Raw genomic sequence first — 25,662 nt, 5'->3', positions numbered from 1 at the left:
TCCAGACCGACCCCCCCCCCCCCCTTGGGTACGCCCCTGTTTCAATTTAATCGTTGTATAGGTATGCCTTGTTGTCACAATGACATTTTCAAATGTAATTTTTTTGGCAAAAATAAATTTAACCTAATGTTTAGTAGATACTAATGCCTAATTAAATTAATTACTTTATAAATAGCATGGTATGTGACAATGATCGACATAGTTATCATTTCAAACACAAAATATAAATTATTATTTATCTGCGTCAAGGCCATCGAATAGTACCAACAGTTCTTGTAAGTTTAACGTTCGGAATAACAGTTTATTAACTAGGTGGTACGTGTATTTCCAACAACCCGGTAGGATCGCACTAAGTATAAAAAGAAAAGATCACCTTAAAATACACACATAGGCAAAACACACGCTAATTTGACAGAAAAAATTAAAAATACTGTAGCATAATGACTAGGTACATAATAATGATATAGTCTACTATCATTGAAATAGCCAAATATATATATGAAATAGGTAGTGTAATCAAGTGTTTTAAAGTCGCCAAGCTAAGTTCAATTTTGGCAGATTATTTTAACATAAATGATTTCTATAGTTCAAAGATTTGGCTACCAATAAAATTATATCACAATACTTTTAGAGCCGTTTTTTTATACTTAGCGTTTTTTTCACATGAGTATGGCGAGTGTTTTTGTTATATATATTTTCGTGGTTAGGGTGGCTATTATTCATATTTGAATATTATTGTTTTATTATTTAGGTACCTACCTAGTAAGTATTAAGTAGGTAATAATACGAAACAAGGAAACAAGTAGGAACTATAGATTGGTATAATGGTGGCAAGTAGCATTGGCGCAAATAGGGTGGAGGCTGCAGGGACTTGCGTGGCCTTAATGCCTTGGTCAAAAGCCTCGATATCACTAATATTTTTCTTGCCCCTTGAAGTGGTTTTAAGTTGTGTTTGCGGTATGTAACTTGATAAATACATAGGTTGAATTAATTTTTATTCCCCTTGAGATTCGAGCTATCAAGACTCGACTGTACCTAATTAGTAGTAAACTTATATCATTTTTAGAATATAATACGGTAGGAGGGGGGGAGAAGACACCACAAAACTGTGTGTTATTTTCGCCAATGTCAAGCAGGTAGGTACATTTATAAATAATATCATTTCATACATAGCGACAATACATGAATTGTACAAATCGATTGAAAAACGTTGAATATAATTTATATTGTTGATTGTATATTTAAAATATTGCATTCGTTTTAATCTGAGTATGGTATTTTGCCAATCATACAAAATTAAAAACAAACACATTAAAAACTTACAAGTTACAAGTTACAATATTATAATAAAATATATTAATCATGCATATAAGTTATGTAGGTACCTATAGGTTTATAACTTACTATAACCAATTGATTGGTATAATATATAATAGTCGATCGTGATAGGGGTAAAGGCGATAACGTATTTTCGTAGACAAATTCACAAACTATTACAAATAATCAACATTTTAAGTACCTACCTAGGTAGGTATATTTATGTTTATTATTCTGCATAGATACTAAATTATTCATCCGTAAAAATAATAACTGCCATAATTTCAAAAATATTTAACAATATTGTAACATTAGATATTTAAACATAAATACGAAATTGTATAGATACAGCAACTATATATCTACGTACTAAGTTACGTTTCGATCAACACTTTTCTGCGGGGTGCTAATTTCAAGCAAACGGCCCCATAATTAGAAAATATAAATATAAATAGGACTGACACTTTGTACGGTTGAGTAAAATACTGACTAGAGCTAATAGTAGGTATTATAGTAGGTATCATAGGTACCGTACCTATGATTTTTTAAACAATGTATACCTAAACTATAAATATAGTAATTTACTACAAATAGTAATTTGACTACTTTTTGACTTCATACAATCTGACTACCTACTTTAATTTAATTAATTACTTTATACATTAAATAATTGAACAAACACAGGTGAAATAGGAATAAGTAATTAGCCATTTGTGTCAAAAGGAATTTATCCGTATTTGATACAGCTCAATCTACGCCAAAATAAAAAAGTTTTTATCAACCGTATTTTGCACCAAATTTTCCTGCATGTACATTTACAATAATAAAATATTGTAAAATATTTACTATAACATAATTTGTCATAATTTGACATAATATGTCCCGATAAAAACGTACATTGTTTTATTTGGAAGGTATTCGTCTAGTTTGCTACCTATCAAAAAACTGTAGGTATGTGAGTAGTATGCTACCTACTATAGGAATTTTTATGTTATTTCATTCTATTGCTGGAGAGTGCATTTGAGTTATTACGATAAATAACGTATTATAACAGTTGTACAAAATTATAGCTAAATTATTCAGATCAATGACGAGCATGATATTATAGTACCAGCTGTCGGTTATTATCATGAAACCGTAAATCATTCCACGTTTTTTGTTGATCCTACAACGGGCGCACAAACACAAATGATCGAGTGTATATGGAGACATGTCAAAACTTAATATACGGAATTAAAACCCGAAAAGCAACAGATTTGTTAGCCGGACGATTAAAAGAAGAATGGTGGTGGTCCATTAATACGTAACACGAATTTTTAGAAGTTTTCTGATGTAAAAATAATAATATATAATGATGACGTGTAACAATATTATAATATACTTGACACCGGTGATCATATAAGTCATCACACATCAGCAATACATTAAGTATATTTTAGTTTGATACATTTTAATTATAAATTAGTTAATAAATTGTTATAAATCTTTATTGTTGTTAATTTGTAATTAATCAATAATCAGTAGGTAAACGTTTTTTGGCAGGTATGATTTTACGTTAGGTAGCATACTACACCAACGAAATAGCGGTAGGTAGCATATACTAAACGATAAGGCTGGGCAAGTTAACGATTTTTTTTAACTTGTTAAGTTAAGTTATTTTAAAGTAATTAAGTTAAGTTAAGTTAAAAGTTAATCTTATTTTTTTTCGTTAACTCGTTAAGTTAAAAGGTAACTTTGAAAAAAAAGTAACTTAACTTAGTGTAAAGTTAAAACTTGCTAATTTGCAAAAATAAAAAATTCCAGTCATTTTATATGGTTAATTAGATAGTTTTTCTTTACGTCCAAGAAAATTACTGGGTAAATTAAAAATGATACATCAAAGTAAAAACACATTAAAAAATGTGCGTTATTCTTTGGACGAAAATTAACTTAATTTAGATATTTTTGAAATCAAATTAACTTGAAGTTAACACGTTAATCTTGAAAAAAAGTAACTTATTAAGTTAAAAGTTAATTTGAAAAAAAAGTAACGAGTTAATTAACTTAATTTTAATTTTTAACTCGTTAATGCCCAGCCTTGCTAAACGAGTACCTTTTATTTTATACCTCAGATCACAGACATAGTCATATACCCAATACAATAATTATTTATTTTTTGCACAAACGGTTAGTACACAGTATGGCCTAGAACTGCCATTTTTATAACAATTAGTGAATAAAATAAATAATAATTAATATCTATATGAATGACATCAATTTATTAAAGTTGAAGAAAAAACAAATGACAGGATAATAGGTACCTATATACTATGAGATACGCGACGTCTGGATGCCGTACGGACGTGTATACTGTATAATACGAGTATATTAAACCTATTGTTTTTTATTTATATTTTCGACATAAATTGGGGAACGGGAAGAATTGAAAAACTTTATCGAAAGCGATTGGAAATCGGGGGAAATAGCACGGAAGCCGGAACGGGCGACGGAATTTCGTCTCTGGAGTGTGGAACAACAGTCGATTGATTGATAGGCGGCAAGCTTCCGGAGTCCTTTTCCCAGTCGAAGCCAGCAGCCAAGCTCTCGTTGCTGTAACGAACAGACAGCAATATTATAGCATAATATTATATTAATATAATATATTTTAATATTATGTTTTGCTGGTTCGAAATTTCATCATCGAAGGTTCACCAACTCGACCAATTATAAGTTCTATAATCAAGGTATGATCTCACAAGTCACAGTTGTCTTACACGAATACATAATATTAATAAATTTATTTCGGCGCAACTGAACACAATAATAATATTGTTAGGAAAACGGTTTTGTCACTATCTGCGCGTGGTATACGAAAATAATAAAAATACAATTTTATATTATGTTAATATTTACGTGTGTATAAGAATACACATTAATATGTATTCTTATATAGGTACACACGCATTTTATACATATCATTAATAGTATGTATAAAATAAAAAAGGTATATACCGAGTGATTCACCTAACATGCTCATTCCCTTTTTCCCTTTAATAATCCATTTATTCGAATTGGAATTTTAAATAGGCAGGTACTTAAGGATCATATTTAAAAATAGGTAGGTACCGACTTAGATTTCTTATACCATTTAAGAAATGTTCAAATATCCTAGCGCAATTCGAACTTTTTTTTCAATTAAGATAACTATTTTCATTGTAAAATCTAAGGGGGTATTAGTATATATGAGTTTTCGGGTATTTAAATTTAAACCAATTTTTCCCTAGCTGTTACTATACTTTGTTTAGTATCTTTTGTAGGTATTTTATGCTGCCAGCTATCAAAATAATGTCATCTGCATTCTGCGTATCTTAGCGGTTGTTAATAACCCTTTAATTTAAAACTATGCCCTCCTCCGCATCATCTTCTGACATTATTTCTTTTGAATATAGATTGAAAAGCAACTTATCTGAAACTTCTCTCTGAATTTTAAAGTCATTAGAAAGTGTGTTGTTTTCTAATATTAGCTTGTTGATGTTAATAAAATTCGTTGTGTGTTGTATGTATTTTCTATCTATTTTCCAACCATACCAATTTTTTTGTAAAACCTCAGGGTATTTCATGTCTCACCTTGTAAAATGCTTTTTTGAAATCAATGAAGCACAAATATACTTTTTTGGTTGATGTCTCGGCACCGTTGATCAAGTATTTGTATAGGTAGGTACTAAATAAAGCTTCCCTAGTCCCAATTTCATTACGGAATCAGAATTGTTCTTGACTCATATATTTTTCCACTCTATTGTAAATGTTAATACTCGTATATTAATATAATTTTATCATATCATGGACTTATGATTATTATCCTTAACTGATAGAATGCACAAAATTAAATAGCTCAAAACTACTTGTTAAAATTTTGATATAATATATTGACAGTTTCCAAAAATGTTGCATATACAATTTTTTGGGAAAAGGGTGGGTATGAATTTGAAAAAGAGAAGTTGGTATCGCCAGAAAATATTTGCTTAAATGGTATTAATCACTCTGTATATTGCCTATAGGTACCTCGAGGTCGTGCATAGTCTTGATTCCGGCGTAATCGGCTGAACGCGACTTTCAGCGGTATACGTCCGATTTTTTTCTGGTTGGTCGTCGATGGTTGCTTTCTCGAAACTGCAATTTATAGCACATATTAATAGGGTACTTATACCTATAATTTATTATTGTTTATGTTATAATTGTGCACTAAGTTTCGGCAACTATTTAGGTAGTCATGATAGGTAAATAGGTAAGTATAAGCGAGTACAATGCTGAAGCGACTGAACTATAGGATTAGACATTAATGATTAAACTGTATATACTACAGCAGCATATTATAAAGTTAAACAAAATATATTATACAACTGGAGGGACTGTGATTATTTAATCAGAAGGATAAAGATATGCAGGTGAGTGCGCGGGAGTACCCCATTCTTAAATTAAGCGTTTGCATTCATTATTCCGATAAGTTTAAACTTTTTAGAAAATATTTTTACATAAATGCATATTATTGAAAAATAACGTTTAAAAAAAATTTTATTTTTAAAATGTTTAATCATTATAATTTTAAAGTTTTTTCTATACATTTTGTAACGACAGAGTACACATTTTCACAAACGAAGCCGGATTATTCAGTTAGTGTTATGTAAAAATATAATGAGGATATTACTTATACACATTTATTTCTAAATATACTTTTAGTAAAAAAAATCACGATACTTATTTTTTACAAAAATTAACTTCGTATGACTATTATATATACTTTTTTTTTAATAAGATACCTTTTTAATTGACTGCTGAATAACGGGGGGCTATACTTTGTCCAGTAAGAGAACTCGCCGATTCTGCGAATACCCCCGCGTCACGTTGCTATAGAAACTGATTCCTCCATGGCAGGGTGTCGCGCGCAGGGGATGCGCAGAAAAATGGATTTTTCCGTGGCGTTTTCTTTCGCTGGACAAAGTATAGGTGAGACGCAGTCAAAGTCCGCCAATATGGCTATTAATAACATTGATTTTCAATACGGGTTATAGCTATATAGTATATATTTTAAATTGTTGTTTAGGTTCGAATTTATCAATAACAATAGTGTATAGGTACCTCTTGTCGATTGACTGCATGGTAGACGTCAGTGGTAAAGCGTTTACGTCCGTATTGTACGAGTTGGCGTGTATTTCTTGCTGGTACGACCGGTACAGCTCTTTCAGATCAGTCGGTAACGGCATGTTTTGACCTGATGAATCAGAAATCCAACCATAGTAAAATATCCTCTTTATATAACATAGGAAACTGTCTCTTTCAATATGCATATATAAAAGTTAAAATATATTATGAAAACACAAAGCATGTTTGGATGGAGGTAATATATTATAGATATACATCTATATAAGTAATACATTTAGGGGCCCGGTCCCTTCCCTTGGTCTGTGTAGTATACTGGCATATATATATATATATATATATATATATATGGTATTTAATCTAGTGGCCCCCCTTGGGAGATTTCTGGTTAAGCCACTTCATACTTTATGTCGAGCATAAAAAATACAAAAAAAGAATGATTATCTATTTTTTTTATCTATTATCTTTATCTATAATATACTTTAGGCATTTCACTGGCCATACTTAAAATACATAAGCTACATATACATATTTACATTTTTCTGTAATGAGGAAGAAGTAGTCTAACGATAAAAAATATTGACCTTTGCCCGTAAATAGTCAAGGTTTTGTTAAACGTAACTGATAATATGTTCTCATGTATAAATATGTTATATTAAAATATTATAGTACTTACCTATACCAAACATTACTCCGCACTATTAGAATTATGATCTTTGTCATAACTTTTCAAAATAAGTAAATAACTATACCTAATACCTACTCAAGTTCCTATAATATAATATAGCTAAAGGGAATCACATCGTTCCACACTCCCACCCCTTTAGCGTGTCCAACCCCAGTACGACTCAGAACACATTACATACATGATACATATTATAATATTATACTATATTATACATTTATACCTTCGATGATTTGCCGCTGTTTCGTGATAATGTCGTCGGTTATGCGCTGTTGCCGGTGCATCTTGTGCAACAGATCTCCTCTGCGGCGCAGCTCGTATGACTCGACTAGCCGTTCGCCTTGCAACGCCATTTTGTCGGCTTCCAATTCGTGCACACGACATATCAACGAGAGCAGCTCGCGTTCCGTCTCCGAATCCAAACGTTTCGGAAGGTTCTAGGGGAAAGAAAATGGATTTGTTAAATAAAATATTCGCCGATTTCCTCGAACACACCAAGCGTTTATTACATTCTCTAAGGCCACTGCCTGTTGACGGACCGCGTCCAGTTCGCTCACTGTTTTGGACCTCAGCGCAACGTACCTTTCCTGTTCGTGCTCAATGTAACTCAGGTCCGACCACGCCTGGTGCATGTTTAGCTGGTCGTTGTCAAAGGAATCCGTGTCTGCGTAATGTATATACATTATTATTAAATTATACTTCCGTTGGAATAATTATAATATATTTAAATACGTTTCACAATGTTGTATAGGTTATGATACGTATATTATAGTATAATCATAGGTAGAGCTGCAAATATGGGCGTTATTGCATCAAGTTATATCTAAGTACTATCTACTTAAAAAGTTTAATTTTTTTTGAAATGTTTGACTTGACTTGCTAGTTATTTTTCCAACAACTTAAGAACTTAACTAGTTTAAGTAATTATTGAAATAACATAACTTTTTTAGTCAGTTTAAAAATAGTCCATTAGGCATTAATAGTTAAAATTAAAAATGTTTTTGAAACTTTTGGTTTTAATGGATTCATATAAAGTATATAGGGCTTTAAATAAATATAATTATAATACTATAATAATATGTTTTAATTTCTGTCAAATATGTTTCCTGATACAATAATTATATTATACATGTATAATGTATATACTATGTAGTATATGAACAAACCATATTCTTTATGTGGTTCATTGTCCATATACCAATCAAAAAAGTAAATAATTTTTTTTTAACCGAGTTTTGTTAATATTTTTAGTTTTTAAAATAGGTATTAACTTTAAACTTAGATAGTTAAATTTGTCATTTGCTAAGTATTAACTTCTAACTTTACGGTCTTGTCATAGGCGTGCGCACGGGACCAGCGAATGCTGCTTTCGTTGCACCTGACAATTTATTTTGGATTTAGTGGGCTGGTAGATATTTATTTGAAAGGTATATACATATAATGAATAATTTTAAACATATTGAGTTTATTATTAAATTAAAATATAAATGTTCAATGTTATTCAAATGAAAATACACCAAGAAGATACACCAAAAAGATACACCAAAAACAAACTCAGGTTCTGTACATAAATGGCTCGATTGGTTAAAACAGTATTAAGCATTTTTTTCTTTGTCTTAAAATGTTTGTGACAATTTCAGTGACTATAGTTGTAGCTGTGAACGTAGTTTTTCAAAACTCAGCATTATAAAAAACAAATTAAGAAATACTATGTCACAAAAAAGATTGGATGCACTTCTTTTTTTGTTTGTCGAACAAGAACTTTCAATTGATGAGTTTAAACACTTGCAAGTAGTAATCGCAGACTTATATTGTAAGTCTATTTATTTTTTTTTATTTTACGTACCTAATTTTTAAGAGTTCCAATATTATGACTAATGAATAAATACTTATTATTAATTAGGTATTATATGCTTATAAGTGTTATATTATTACCTATGTGATGTTTAATATAATTATAAAAGTATAGAGTAATATATTATAATACATAAAAATATTATTACTTTTTATTTACAATTTACTATATTTCTTATAACCATAATAGGCTATAGGTAAAGTCGTAGAGTGATGCATTTATATTGGGAGGGGGGGGTATACCCTATAATAATGATTCGGGTACACAAGTGATTATATGAACGTATAAAATATTAAATTTTATACACAGTGGGCTATAATATAAAGGAAATAAGTGGGCTGCTTATTGTTCTTTAGGGCCGGTTCAAAATGTATGCTGCACCCGACACAAAATCCTGCGCACGCCTATGTGTCTTGTGTTTACTTAACTTTGCTTAACTTGAGCATTAACCGGCACACCTTTAGATACATATATTAATAAGTACTTATCTACATATATATTTTATGAGACATATTTAAATATTAATGTATATAATGAGGAGCGTTGAGAACCAGAACAGCTTAGCCGATAAAAAAAATTATGCGCTGGATGATGGCACATAATTTGTTATGTAATAAATAATTAATTTCAGGAATAGAGTTGGCCGAAACGCCAAATCAAATTCTCTTAAAATATTTAGGTTATGCAGCTCATATAGTTTGTGTACTCTTGTTCTGTTGTCTCACTTGAAGTGTTGTTGGAACCCTTGGTGTTCGGCCTGCGCTGGCTACTGGTCCTCCGGCAGTACAGTTTATTGTTTCTCGACTCCCATTGGCTGATTATTTGGTGTTGTCGTTCGGCCTCCACGCCCAACGACAACAAGTGTCCGTCAATGTCCATCAGCTTTCGCCTGTAAAGTTTGTCACGGCCATTATCGACGTATATTGGTTGTAAAGCTACATGGAGTGACTTATACTCTGTTCAAGTTAAGAAACGCAGTCGACGGCGACCAGTTTTCGTCGGGCCGCAGTCACGCAACACCCGTTTGTATAGTCCGCATCCAGTCAATTATCTGTATACCTGCCCGGTAGTATTTCCACGACACCGCTAACTTTGTTTTTTTAACTTGAACAGAGTATAGCGTTCGATATACAAAGAATTTTAAGTGAAGATTTGTGCCATGAGAAGGGCGGCTGTGAAATATTGTTATCCTCAGCAATATTTTCTGCGAATTTCTAATTATTTACCAACAATTGCATGAACGCTGAGCTCCCGCTCATATAATGTTTATTATGCATATAATTCTAACTATTTCTGAAAATGTCATAGATTTGGATTTAATCAAACATTTTAAGATGAACTCTATGTGAAACTCATTAATTGTCGGGATTCACTCATCTTGTTTTCGATTATGAAAATGACAAGGCATATACATTGGTTGTGTTTCCTACTTGGTCGATCCATCATTAATATATTGTATTAAATAAAAAATAAAAATACATCGCTGCATATAATTTACGCAAAAAAAAAATGAGAAAATATTACGCACGGTGATGAAACCCCAGTTTTCCCACCTTATATCCGGTCCAGCGTTTACCAAAACTGCAGTATAGATTATAGACACTGTACCTGAGCTTCATTTGTTCGCGGAACGTGCCTACAATCTGGTCTCTTATCTGGTTCACAGGCGTATCGCTGTGCTGGCCGCTCGAAGACTTTGTCCGACCCTCGTCCAGTTTCGTTCTCAGCCGTGAGATTTCGTTACGTAGGTCCGATATAACTGACCTATACTGATTCACCTGAAACGACACGTTCAAAACGTTCCGCTCGACCTTGTGTGAAATACCACTGGCTCTGCGAGAAAATATAAATGAACTCTGTAAACTTCTATATATATATATACTAGCTTTACAGGTTGGCAGTAAGCTCGACGCAGGGATTATTTCGGACATATCGTGGATAATATACCAGCTATGTGATCATAACTTTAGAGTGCATTAATATATATAATAAATATATATAAATGCCTTGAAAATCTTTAAAAATGTATTATAGAGTTTAAAAAGTAATATAATTTAGACTTTTAGACTTTAGTACAATGGTGAATTGTTTTCATATTAATGACACTTGAAGTGTATAATAAAACTTAAAAATAAATAAATACTCAAGTGTTGTTATTGCTTCTTTGATTATCCTAGCATTGATTTAGTATCAAATACTTAACGATTATGTATCAATTGCTTCTTGTTTATGGTAGAAATGAGCAAGGTGGTCAGTGTGTATTGAGTACCTACAGTATATTACATTTATACCACTGTCAATATAGTGCGTTTTATTATAATAATATTTACGTTTGTATTAAAAAAATAAATTGTGAAAGAAGTTCTAAAAACATGGAAAAATTCATTTTAACGTTGAATGTGTAAAAATTTCAAAATATCATTAATATAATCAGTACCTATTGCCTAAAGGTTAGAATATATTTTCAACTTGAGTTACGTATCATAACACCAGGAGAAAATTACATTTCATAAAAGTCTCAGCCCTATAAATAATCTAACCTTATTATGATTCGGTTACAACTATAGTTCATAATTGCATTTTCCTCTCCGATATACCTAAAACGATGGGTGAATTTAGTGATGCCATTGTGATATGGCTGTGTATGAGTCTATACAGTATGTGTATGAGTATAGTCTTTTAAGTGATGCCTATAAAAGAATCTTTAATTTTTGTCGACAATTTACGACTGTAAAATGATAAATATATTACAGATACCTAAGCGAAAAAATAATACGAATAGATGAATAATTATTATTTTAATACTACTCACCTGGCGGCGTAGATCAAGGTGTTCCTGGTCTCGTCCTTATGTGACGTCGCTGAGCTGACGTGTGCGATCATTACCGTCCGACAATTTCCACTAAGGGACTCACGAAGCAACCGGGTAAGTTTGCTGTCACGGTAGTTTACGAATCGCGGGTTCGTTCCTCCACTCAGGGCGTTTATACAGTTCCCCAAGGCCAGCAGAGACCTATTGATGTGTGCCCCTTCTTTTAACCGTTTTCCTCGGTTCTGAAATCCGGGAAATATTAATAATATTATACATTTATAGGTATACCGTATACATACTATTATTATTATACTGATTCTATAATAATCGTAATTTAAAACGTGCAATGGTTTAATCTTTAATTTAAGAAAAAAAGCTCCTGAAATTACGTAGGGGAAGTGAACTGTATGTTATATTAAATTCAGCGGATATCGTGACACATCTTTACGTCCCCGCAGTGGCGTTACCAGAGGTGGGGGGGTCCCCGGGTCCAGACCCGTACCCTTACCTTGGTGTGGCTGGCTCTCTCGGATCCCGCCAGGTCGATCATGAACAGCCTGCCTTGCCGCACGGCCGTCGCCGTCCTGGAGGCCTTGCACACCGTTACGCTGAGCAGCGCGTGACTTCTGGAAGACGTTTTGTTCACGCCCGTCGGCTCCACCGTCCGCTGCCGGTTTCCCTGGTGCAGCAGCCCCATCACCTCATCTATGGACACCACCACGACTTCCGAAAGCCCGGTCACTTGGATGTTCCGGTTCCTGGACGTGTCTTCACGGAGCTCCAGGAAACCCGACGCCGGATTCAGGAGGTCCCGGATGTTCTCGTTGTATATTTCTAAGTACGACATTTTTACCTGCGCACCCATAGTTCCAATATTAGTATATAACGTACAACTATTTTAATAATGAAATAATAATTTTTGGAAAACCTTGCGAAGTGATAGGTAACGTTTTTGTTTAAAACGACATCTACACAAATGGGTTAAAAGATTTTAGTATAGAATATACATCATTACACCTATAAATAAACTGTATCAAAAAGTCAATGGGTGTCAAAGAAAAACAAAAGTTTTATATGTGTGCTTCAATGGGTGCTTTATGCTCGAACCATGGAGCACCCACGCGTAATGATTGCCTAAAAAAAATAATAAATAAATAAATTGGAAGTTCGAACGTAATATCTTAATTATATTATTTTATGTGAGTATATGATTATTATTCGTCTTTGCCTTTTGTTGAAGCGTTATTTATAATAATAAAAATAAAAATATTGTTGTTGTGCTTATTATAGAATAATATGTGGACTCGTACAATTCTTTACATTTTATTAATCATTATTATTATTGAATGCTATTTAGATATAATAATATTATATCTAAATAGTTGACATAATATAGAGAGTCTAATTTAGTTATACATTTTAATCGGTGAATAAATAACTCAAGTGGGGGACGAGGTGGCCGAGCGGTCTAAGGCGTCGGTTGCGGCGATTAATGAAACATTAATGAAGGTATAACAACATCGTTTAACAAATTAATTAATTTCCGTATTACATAAGTTAAGTTGTTATTGAAATTTCAGAAAACTGAAATTATTCTGTTAATTAAATGTGCATAAATACATGATATATATACACGGTATATTTGTATACGATTTTGTAGTGGGTTAAGTAATATAGATACTATGCGCTTGGGGTTTTGAATTTAATTAATATTACGTAAAATATCGACTTCCGTTAATTTTATTTGAAGGTTAAAATATTTCAAAAACATTTTACGCATTGAATACAATAATACATGTCAAGAATGCATAAACAGAAATATTCACTCAGTCAATGAATTACAATATTATGAAATGTTTAGAGGTCAGATTTTCAGGTATTTGTTAATATCGTCTACCTATAATCTATATGATATGGAATGCCGTTAAAGTTTAAACCAGATTTAGAAAGTACCTCGACGTACCAATATACCAGGATTTGTTCAACAATCAACTTTAGTTGATTCTCGCTAACACTCGAACCTTGACGTCTCGAAGACTGGAAATTCTCGATATGCCTCAAATAAAAAAAGTTCTCTTTAAAATGCCATTTGTTTCGGTATCTCGAAATTTTTAATAACTTGAATGTATTTTCTCATTTGAGTTACTGACTGTATATTACATAGCAAACGACGGGACCATGACTGTGCAATATTCATAACCAGAGTTGGTGTATTTTTTTATTTTTGAAAAAAAAATCCTGTATTTTTTGTTTAAAACGAAGGATGGTAATAGATACAATTATTTAATACTGTAACTTTTTTTTCTGAAGTACCTATTATTATTTATTATTAATAATAATAAACCAAAGAATCACAATATTAAACATATGTATTATTCGGTTTATAAACGCTTAGACAAATATTTTAAATTTATGTTTTAAATATAACAACCCTGTTCATAACATATATTACTCATTTAATCATACATTATAATAAGCGCGCGGTAAACTATATAATTTATAATAATAATATACATATACATAATAGGTAGGCTTAGGTAGTACCTATACATAGATCGATGCGAAGACAATGTACCCGAAAAACGAGACACGTGTTGTGCGCATTGCGTACGATATATTAATATATTATTATAATTACTATATAGTATTTAAAGCAGTCGTCGATATTTTTAAAATATATTTTATTCACACTCACCGTGTATCGGTAAGCGTTTTTGCTCACAATGTCGAACAAATCGCTTATAGCTCGGACCATGATGCCCGTCTCGCCGCCGTGTCCAACCATCGTGTGTGTCTTACCGCTGCCCGTCGCCCCATACGCAAACACGGTGGCGTTAAAACCGACGAGTATGTCTTTCACCAAGCTCTTCGTCGTCTTTTCGTATACTTCGTCCTGAACAAATTTAATAAAAAAAAATTACTCGCCGTTATCATCATCATCATCATCGTTTTAATATATAGGTATACGAGCCACGGTTATGGCTATATTTTTTTATTTATTATACCTATACGAGTGATTAGTGAACCGCGGACTTATAGCTCTTTGGATTTATACGTGTAATAGTATAAAGTATAGACGTAGGTACGCGTGTATCAAATTATTAAACATAATATTATTATTAGGTTATATAGGTAAAATATAATTGTATTCGATCGTTTTTAAGTTCAAACTCATTTAAAATCGTAAATGAATAATAACCTAATTATTATTAATTATTTATTATACCAGGAATAATTTTATTTTAGTGATACTTTAGGTGGAAATTTGCAAGGCTGGGCATTAACGAGTTAAAAAGTTAAAGTTAAGATAATAAGTTAATTTTATATTAACTTTTTAACTTAACTAGTTAATTTTGGCTTTTCATTAACTTAACTGTTAACTTACTAAATTTCTTTTTTAATTAACGTGAAATTAACGAGTTAATTTTTCATTTCAAGAAGTAAGTTAATTTAATTTATTTTGTTTTTAATTTTATCATATTTCACTACTTTAGTATATTTCGTTTTCATGTCAAAAAATATTTACCGTGAATTGTTTAAAGTAAAAAAAGTATATAATTCGAATTTAACTAATATGGAAACACTGTATAAAATATAAACACTATAATCTATAATTTAGTTTTGGGTTGGAAAAAAATTAATTACGTTAGCGTTGTATAAACAAATTAACTTTTTTTTACTTAATAAAAAGTTAACAAAAAGTGTGTATTAACTTTTAACTTAACTGAGTTAACCTATAGTTAAATTAACTTTTAACTTTTAACTTTTTTTTATTGGTGCATATTAACTTAACTTAACTGAGTTAAAAAAATCATTAACTTGCCCAGCCTTGGAAATTTGATACACTATATTATATCAATATGGTATTGTCATAATTCATAACTATACAAAGATAACACGTTTACTAGATTTGAATTTTTTTCAATAAACCCGGAGTAATATTAACATTTGTTTCAAGATATACCTATAATTTTAATTTAATATTTTATGCATCATAAAATTTATTTTTTCGTTATTTTTTGTCTCCATTTTACAAACGCATAATAATGCACATTATATATGATTGCATCACCTCCTATCTGTACTGTGTGTCAATTTTTAAATGTAATGTACTAATATAGGTAATGTGTATATAACAAAATGGTATATGGCATTGAAAATACATGTACAGGTGGTATAGTGGGTCATAAATGTATTAAATATTAATAATTATTGACGTTGTCGGCATTATCATATACTATATCATGCAGGGGATGGTTTTAATAATGAATTCAACATCGTTAAATTATAGGTTTCATTGTGTTTTTTACCTGAGTGGAATCTTCATCGAAAACTACATCGAATGCATAACGCTTTTGTCCCGTTCTTTTTTGCCGAAGTACGTCATCTCTTTCTTTTTCGGTTTCCTCGACGACGATAGTCTGAAAAAACAATGCAATCAATCAGCTTAAAAACGGCAACACGATAACACGGCAAATGATAAATATTGGTTTTTACGTTATAAATAATGTCAGTTACTCTTTTAGTTTAATATGGAAATCGTATCGGTATGGGTATATTATATAGACGAGAGCCTCATTATATAGGTGTGGGTATCGTCGTTATTGCTACCAAAGTGGTAAAGTTACCTTACTGTCACTATTAAGTATTAACAAATAGGTATAGGTACTTTAATATGAGTATCAGGGTATACGTTCATTGTACGAGTAGACCGAACATTTTTTAGACGAATTTCTAACATTAGAACGATAGAATCCATAAGTACTCGCAGAAATATATTTAGGGAGGCAAGTTTGTTAATATATAATAATTAATAGGTAATGTAGAAAATGTATTATGTATTATGATTAGTGATGAGCAAAATTGGTCTTGGTCTTGCGGTCTCGCAAGACTCTTGCTGCAAGACCAAGACCAAGACCAAGACCAAGATGGTACTGGTCTAGCAAGACCAAGACCAAGATTAGGCTTGCAAGAACAAGACCAAACCAATACCGAAGCTGCAAGACCAAGACCAAAACAAGATCATCACTACAAGACTCTTGCAGTCTTGCAAATTTTTTTTTTCCCCGAAAACACATTCTAGATTCCATTAACTAATAATTTATAACAAAAATAGGTTATAAGAATTTATTTGTATTGTAATGACATTTTATCAGTATTCGAGGAAAAGGCGATTATTGAAAAAAAGATTAAAAATATAATGAGGATTAATATTACAAAATAACATGGGTAGTTTTCATACTAATTAACAATTACTGGAAAATTATTTTATTTTCCCAAAATCGATAAAGACGTCGAAAGTTGTCAAAATAGAATGATGTATGTCCATAATACACCCCTACTTTGAATCGAATATACTAATAATTGCTGAAAGTCATTACGGACTACGGTAGGTATCATTATATATTACTCGAAATATTATAATATAATATAATTTATCTAAAAATAAATTGTACCTAATAAGATTTACAGAAATGGTTTATTGCCAATATATTATATTAAAAGAAACTTAAACGTTTGGTACTATTGTACCGGACACTGGTGAATAAAAGAAGAATAAAAGAATTATAAATAATAAATAGTGTTATTATAACAAATATAACTATTAAGCAATTTAATATTTGGAACAAACCATACAGTTTTTTTTTAATATTATTATTTGTTAAAGTGAACATTAAAAAAACAACAATTTAATTTTTATAAACATTATATTGATCAATAACTAGTAATTAGTTATTACTTATTAGTAATAATCCATTGATATTTATTATAAATGCAATAGGAACTTAAAAAGTTAATTATGCTGGTAAATTGATTCATACAAGTAAAATAATATAAGCATAATTTAAAATGCAAAGTTTTAAACGAGTATAATAAAAATTAAATTGTTTGACTTGTTTTATGTTAATGTTTGATTTATGAATATACTATGTAATATATTGGACTTAAGTTTCATCTTAGATATCATGGCAAAAAACCTACACACAGCTATAACAGGTATTTAGTTTTTTTTTTATATATTTTGTGAAAATAGCAAGAGTCTTGCAAGAGTCTTGCGCAAGACCAAGACCAAGACCAAGACCGAGTCTGCAAGACCAAGACCAAGACCAATATTAAGGTGTATACCCAAGACCAAGACCAAGACTGAGTCCGCAAGACCAAGACCAAGACCAAGATTTTGAAAGTCTTGGTCTTGGTCTTGTTTTGCTCATCACTAATTATGATTATGTATTATATAATATATTTTGTTAACATATGGATTAACGAGATTTTTTGTAATGGATACCATTTTTTCGTATAACCACTTTCAATTCATTATATTATGTATAGTAATTTATGATTATTTACTCAATTAAAAAAAATCGAAAGTGCCAGGGGAGCTAATACCCGTGCTTGCCCCCTACGGACGTCTATGGTAGAATCATCCATCCGATACTGCGAAACCACATCTTGGGCAAGACAAATACAAAAAAGATTTTTTTACATGTTACATAATAAAATATGAAAAACAAATTCAACAAAGAAAAAATTTCAGTCTATCTTAAAGGTTATAGTTTAACTACCTTCGTCTTACACGAATTATTAAAAATTCATGTTCAAATAGACTATACTAGTGGTTCTTAACCTTTTGTATTTCATGGACCCCTGATGAAACATTTTTAGAAATCGCGGACCCCTCACTAATTTTTTTTCGAATACCTTTTTTTATACAAAACATCTCATGTTATCATAGCCAAAATTATAATAATTATTTTATATACTAATAACATAAGTAGACATGACACAACATACACATTTATATTTATTTTTATTACACTTAATTTTTTTATACAAATGTAATATAAATCTATAATTGAGTACAATCGATCAACTGCACTTAGCGGCAGTAAATTTATGACTGCCGAGAATACAGTGCTGTACGCATGTACATATTTCGTACGAACAAGAAAAAATGATAAATAAATATTAATAATAACATAATTTGGTGTAGAATCAATAGGTGTAGAAACACCTAGTATCTATCTAACACTGCACTTAATTGTATCGAATTCCATTATACCTCGTCATCGATGTCATAAAGATAAAATAGGTCTAACTCTTATATAATAAAATATATTAAATACGAAAAAAAATATAATAATTCAACAGTATTTTAGTAATACACTTGTGTCACTTATTGACGTATATTATTTGTTAAGGCTGCCGCGGACCCCCATGCTTAAATAGGCTAAAATGTGGACTCATGCCTCATATGATAATTTTATGGTATAAAAAATGGTTCCCTTGGTGTTCAAAACGGCAACGTCTGGTACAATACAGGATTTATTAACCCACCAGGGTGGCTGAGTTGAACTTACCGCAGTGAGTTACACTTAAAAGAATTGAGAAAAATCATAATTTTTTTAAGAGATGTACCAGACAGCATCTTGTAATGATAATATTATAATAGTATTATAATAACGTTATACTAATATTAATTCGTTATTTTAATGTTATAATAATATTGAATAATATTAAATTGCTGTATGGGGTCCCAGACAGCAATTTTTTGTTTAATAATATTATTATAACATTATAATCACAAATAATATTAGTATAACGTTATTATAATACTATTATACTATTATTGTTATAAAATGCTGTCTGGGGTCTAGTTATGTGTACAATCTAATATATTGAACCTACAGCACAAATTAACATATTTTGCCAATGTAAAAATGTAATTTGAAGTTATTTCGAAAACGCGATAAATAAAATTATTTATTTAGTTTATTTGTGTAAGTTACTCGCCATATATAGAGTTTTCACCAAACATTGTTTTATTCAAAAAGTATATTAAGTATATTGATTTTGCACATATTACGAGGTTTTGAAAATGATATTTTATTCTGAAACATCAAACACCACATAAGAAGTTCACTGTTGACACATGGGAAATTAATAATTGTGAATATTATTTTTCTTTACACTAGAGAGATTTGATGTCTACATTTGATTTCTACTATACAAAATATTATCTTACTAATATAACATTATGTACTGTAAAAATAATAATAAAACATTAAATAACTAATAAGATATTAATAAATATAATTTAATCGGCCGTAGGTGAGTTGCGGCCCGGGAAATTTATTTATTTTGTGCCAGCAGTATCGGCAGTATCTCTATCTAAGTTATTATTTAAAATGTATTTTTGGTTTGCCATTTTTGTATTCTGACAACGTCATTGATTGTTTCACGGATGACTTTTTAGCATTACTGCCCGCTAAAGATGATCTGGTTGTACAATTTACCGATTATGTTTTCGAAAACTATATATCTCTGGATGCCATGTTTCTCCCAAATATTTGGGCACAGTTTTCTGCTAGCTGTAGCCGTACGACTAACGGCTTCGGAAGTTTTCATTCACACCTAAATTCATCGTTCTACTCTAGTCATCCTAACATCTATAATTCTATTGATGTGTTAGTAGAAATTCAATCAGAAACGTATATCAAATGTAGAAGCAATGGAATAAAAACGAAGAAAATATATGAAAAAGAAGCATTTATAAGACAACAGATGACAAAGCTTGCACAAAAAGAAATAGAGTAGTTTGATTTCGTTAAATCATTAAGTTTTAAGTTTTTGCCCAACCAATAATCTAAATAAATTCATTTTACCATAAATTTTGCCATTTTTACATAAATAATAATAAAAAATAAAAAAAAAAACAAATTTTTGGGAAACGACTAAGCCAACCTCCTCGTGGTGTCTTCTGGGTAACGCTGATAGGCTGATATGAAGTGATAAATGTGGCCACAACTCGTACGTCTGTTTCATAAACACGGGCCACAATTCGTACTTAATTTATAGGGATCGGGCCGCAACTCACCAAAACCGGTACTAAGTACTTGTAGGTTTTTAAGATATGTATCATTAGGTAACAAATAATTTACCCTCGTTAAGTTAACGTCATATGACGCACTACATAACAAACACATATTATGAAATATGTATATCCAAACATTTGTAGGTAACTATTGCTGGACATTGTTGGATTATTCGTCCTCAGACTTTGTTGGACTTTATTTTCAACCGGAGAGTTTTTATTATAAGTGTAAATATTTTACCGAAATCACAATTGTCATATTTTTTTTTATTTTTTAAACATGGCCATTGCGTGTGGATTGTCGTATAGGTAGGAATGCGGCATTACAAAATAGTTTTGTTTCGATCATTTTCGAACCGTCATCGTCACAGACAACACGATATTTCCAGTAATATAGATAAGTACTGTATATTATTAAATATAATACATATATAATAGGATACTGATGATGTAATAAACTAATAATAAGTATACAATAGGTATAGGTACAATAATAAAATCTTAAATATGAAAACGTTGCTGCACTAAAGCCACCGATTGGTAATTACTAATTAGTAATTATTAATTATTAATCATGGTTATTACTTATTAGATCCTATCTGAAATGTTTTATCATGTGAGTGTGTATAAAATTACAACGTATGATGCATAAATCGTCAATTAGCACCTCTAATCTCTATACACAATTAATATTAATGTGTACATGCAACGTCTTGGATTAAGCGAACACTTTTTGTTTCAGGTACCGACTTTGTATCTTTACAATCAGCCTATACTGTATCTACTCTTATCAAATAAAAATTAAAATATCAAACAAATACAAACACCACGTCTGAAAGATCGTATTTTCAGATCAAAAATAAAACAAACATATTACAATAATATGACGTAGGTATAATTTTATAATTTTTCCTATCGGATTAAGTAGGTATACCTATTTATCTAAGTCAATATTATATTATGTAGAAAAGCATTTTTACGAAACGGTCAACAGAGGCAGTATACAATCAGCCAAATATGCGAGCAAATGCCACACACACTGCAAACAACATAACAACGATATAAAAAAATATAATATATCTTCCGCACCTCTGTAACTTCGAGTCTCTAACCCGGAGTGTAAAGGTCACAACGACATCGGACTATAAGTCATATATATGATTTGTTCACATAATATTGGCACCGGTGTCCGTTTTCTAATTGGACATGAATATTGTGCGCAGAATGGTAATTCATGGGCCATGATGGCCGATGGGCGTCACTGTCCCCGAGAGCTGTGTAAACGCGGATGGTATAAAACGGATCATCCGACTAGTGTAAGTATCAGTCATTCGTCTGTCTTCAGTCGCACTCATTCAACGCAGAAAATCAAGCCAACTCATAAACAAAATCACCATGCAATTCCAAGTAAGTCGAATCATAAGTTCTCCGTTCAATATTTCAAACGAAACCGTTCAATCGTCAAACATTTCGCTACCATGATATACGTGCTACCTATATTGTTACGGCTTTTTTTTTATTTCTCGTGTCTGAATATTATTAATACACAATATTATACACATAATTATTATTATGTATCATTACATACGTATATATAAACAACAAATTATAGATCTTACTTAATACTTTACAACAATTGAACAATTTATAACTCTAATATATGTTTCGGAACAACCTGATGACGCTTATACCATACGTTCATGCGTGGAAGTCCATTACGATCAGGTTGTTTTAAATATTCTTTCTACCCCACGTACCCAGCTTTAATACGGACACCTACCTAATACCTAATCACCACCTGTAAATATCATTAACTTCTAAATAACTAAAAAAAAATTGCAAATTGTGCGTGTTTCAGATGACTTTCGCAGTTCTCGCCGCGGTCATGTGCTTCGCCGCTGCCGCTCCCGCAACCGAAGAAGTCAAATCGTCGGCTGCTTCGACGTCGGCCCAATCTTCCGTTTCGGGCACCGATCGTAGCAAACGGTTCGTGGCCATCGCCGCACCGTACGCCGCTGCACCTTACGTGGCTGCCGCACCATACGCCGCCGCACCTTACGTGGCCGCTTCACCGTACGCCGCTGCACCTTACGTGGCTGCCGCCGCCCCATACGTGGCCGCTCCATACGCCGCCGCCCCTTACGCACTTGCTTCCCCACACGCCGCCCCGTACGTCTCATCGTACACCACTTACCCGTACGTAGCCAAGACCCTGGCTTCCCCGTACACGTACTACCCATGAACGGACGCTTTCACTCGTGACTACTCTCAGCTATATTCGGAAAGAAGTACGACGTGATGGATTTTGCTGCCCCGTCGAGTTACTTTTAAATTAAATAACTTTATAAAAATAAAATATTGTTTAACCCTGATTGGAATGTATTCAAAAATATGTCTTGTTGAAATGTAAATAAAAATTTAATTTTTTCCAATGACTTATTGTATCTATAATATTATTTATTTATTTATTTGCGCCTTGCGGTAGGCCGAATACTATATTCGTAAATCGCCGGTGGATCACACACTATACTCGTAAATTCACCGGTAGACCGCATACTATAATATAGTATGACAGTCGTTTTCCATAAAAACATCACAGACTCATTGAATTGGCTTTATAATTATATTATATACCTTGCTGTTAGAAGAAAACGTGAAGATTCAAACCAAATTAGAAGAAAGAAAATTATATGATTTAAAGAATTAATTTTTTGTAGGTATTAATGTTTTTGTGTTTTTTGTAAGAGTACTTGCCTATATATATATTATTAATATATTCTACACTTATTATGGCCAAATAACTAGGTATCTAGGAAATTCTAGGATGTGATTATTGTGATTACAATATGGTATAAAAAACTGTTACATACATGTAAGGCCGGATTTAGTGTTGTGGAGGCCCCAGGTCTCATATAAAATTGAACAACTTACTGCAAAAGGTACTTATTTTGTGGGGTTCTCTTATTAATTGATTCTTGTTGGGGCCCAGGGCCCCGGCCCCATGTCCCCCTAAAACCAGCCCCATATACATGTACTTATACTAGTTGCTCTACTGTATTTATTATTTGAAATAATCGTTCTAAAAACCCAAAACTTCAAAATATTATAAAATAATAATTAAAAATTTCTCAAGATTAAGTTTTTTGTATTCGTATTCTGTGGCACAGTTACAAGGACTCGAATATTAACAATGTAATTAAAATTCAATACACATTCCAAAAAAATACATTATAATAGTTTAATTATTAAATTGTGATAGTTATGACGTTTAAGAAAAATTGTGTATTCCAAAAATAAATACATAGTACCAAAAAATACCAATAGCTCTATATCTATACATATACTCGTAACATAATATGAAATACTTAAGTTTACACTAATCAATGCATTTATGGATTAAAAATTTAAAAAAGCGGTTTTATATATACACCGTAACACTGAAATAATGAATTGACCAGGACATAGTCAGGGCCGGCGTTAGGTAATATTTTTGAGGGGTCATGGTTAACGAAAGTGATGACTAAAATTCATGCATAATATTATTACAATACCCAAAAAAAAATTGTCTTGCTATACTCAAAATGACAAGTTTTTGTTTCTAAAATGCCATACTACGTTGAAACAAAAAGCCAAAAACTCAGCGTCAAAATTATGATTTTTTTTTTTATAGCACGATCTATTGTATAAAATTGAGCTCCATAATTAGTGTACAGGCACTAAACATAAAATCTTGATAAAAGCATATTTTTATATTTATTTTTCAATATTCACTACTAATTATGTTATTGTTCTAGAGTAAGAATTCGTCAAACCGTTAATGTGATCAGCTTATATACAAAACAATAAAACTATAATAATGTTTCGGTATCATATGATAAAGAATAAACAAAATCCTAGACCTAGAGACATTTTTCAATTATTTAAATCACTATTTACCAACAATATTGCCATTTTACTTAGAGTTTTTGATCTAAGCCGATTTTTTAGTATCTATCTATTTTATTTTTAAATAGGCATCATAAAATAATAACTATTTTTTATAACAAATAAGCATTATAATATATTATTACATTTTACAAATCATTTAATATAAAACACTGTCAGAATGTGCATTAAAAAAAAAACAAAAATTATAATAAATTAATATATATATTACACAGAATTTCTTTGACGATGCCCATATTTGTATATGTGTCATTTCAAATTTCAATATTATCCAAAATGTCTTTCTCAGAACCAAGTATAATCAAATCATTTAACCAGGAACTGGTCATAGTTGTTCTTAAATGGTTTTTGATTAATTTTAGTTTGCTGTAACATCGTTCATTTGAAGCTGTGGTGACTGGTCGACAAAGTTCATTAGCCATAGAAATTATATAGTACTTAATTAATTGGCTACATCCATACGTTAACCAATGATTTAACATTTTAAGTTTGCAGCCTTAATATATTTATGTCACATAATGCTCAATGGAAATCTGTTACATTAGACATGTCACAGTTTTTCGGAAATAAGGCAAATGCTTTTTCTACATCTTTTATTGCTATAGTGTTATATTTGAACTTATAGGCACTGATAATACTTTAAAAAGTGGTTGAATACAAACCAGACAAGATTTCAAATTTTTTGTTGACAAACTGATTAATGTGTCTAGAACATGAAGAAATTCTTTTCTGTAAAAGTTTTCATAAGTTAAGTTTACATGTGATTGTGGATCTGAGTCAATTTTTTTTGATTTTAATCAAAATCAATATATAGTTTTAGACAAAATGATATGCAATGGCTATAAGTTCATTTATCAGCTACCAATTAATATCAGCGTGTCTACTATATTAAGATCTTTGCCCTTTGGTCTCCGATGTTTCAGTCAATATTTTCATTTGGTACATTATATGGTCCATGAAGTACATACAAATGATAAAATCAATTGATAAACAGTTCTTCTCAAGTCATAATACTTGTACTCTAGTTTTTTATATCAATA

General features: G+C 31.2%; 2 protein-coding genes across 4 annotated transcripts in view; one reads left to right on the top strand and one right to left on the bottom strand.

Moving 5' to 3' along the window:
• Positions 1-3,448: 3,448 nt before the first annotated feature.
• Positions 3,449-25,662, bottom strand: part of LOC100165633 (kinesin-like protein KIF19) — a 57,637-nt gene continuing 35,423 nt past the window's right edge. For 2 of the 3 annotated variants that reach the window (XM_029487086.1, XM_008187775.3), the window contains 11 exons: positions 16,116-16,226; positions 14,501-14,698; positions 12,314-12,658; positions 11,806-12,047; positions 10,602-10,826; positions 9,719-9,882; positions 7,648-7,802; positions 7,362-7,575; positions 6,433-6,565; positions 5,359-5,466; positions 3,449-3,906 (listed from right to left, as the gene is read on the bottom strand). In XM_029487086.1, coding sequence (XP_029342946.1) covers positions 3,750-3,906; positions 5,359-5,466; positions 6,433-6,565; positions 7,362-7,575; positions 7,648-7,802; positions 9,719-9,882; positions 10,602-10,826; positions 11,806-12,047; positions 12,314-12,658; positions 14,501-14,698; positions 16,116-16,226 — 2,052 coding nt within the window. In that variant the 3' untranslated portion in view covers positions 3,449-3,749. The remainder of the gene's footprint in view (positions 3,907-5,358; positions 5,467-6,432; positions 6,566-7,361; positions 7,576-7,647; positions 7,803-9,718; positions 9,883-10,601; positions 10,827-11,805; positions 12,048-12,313; positions 12,659-14,500; positions 14,699-16,115; positions 16,227-25,662) is intronic. The other variant, XM_029487087.1, reaches the window with a different exon arrangement.
• Positions 22,000-23,109, top strand: LOC100161201 (uncharacterized protein). Its single transcript, NM_001205111.1, is given in 2 exon segments — positions 22,000-22,084; positions 22,536-23,109. Coding segments are annotated over 2 exon segments (396 nt in total). The 5' UTR covers positions 22,000-22,072; the 3' UTR covers positions 22,920-23,109.

Source organism: Acyrthosiphon pisum, chromosome A1, assembly GCF_005508785.2.
Source record: "Acyrthosiphon pisum isolate AL4f chromosome A1, pea_aphid_22Mar2018_4r6ur, whole genome shotgun sequence".
Lineage (NCBI taxonomy): Eukaryota > Metazoa > Arthropoda > Insecta > Hemiptera > Aphididae > Acyrthosiphon > Acyrthosiphon pisum.
Note: the sequence above shows the minus strand (reverse complement) of the source record. Positions and strands in the feature narration are given on the sequence as shown.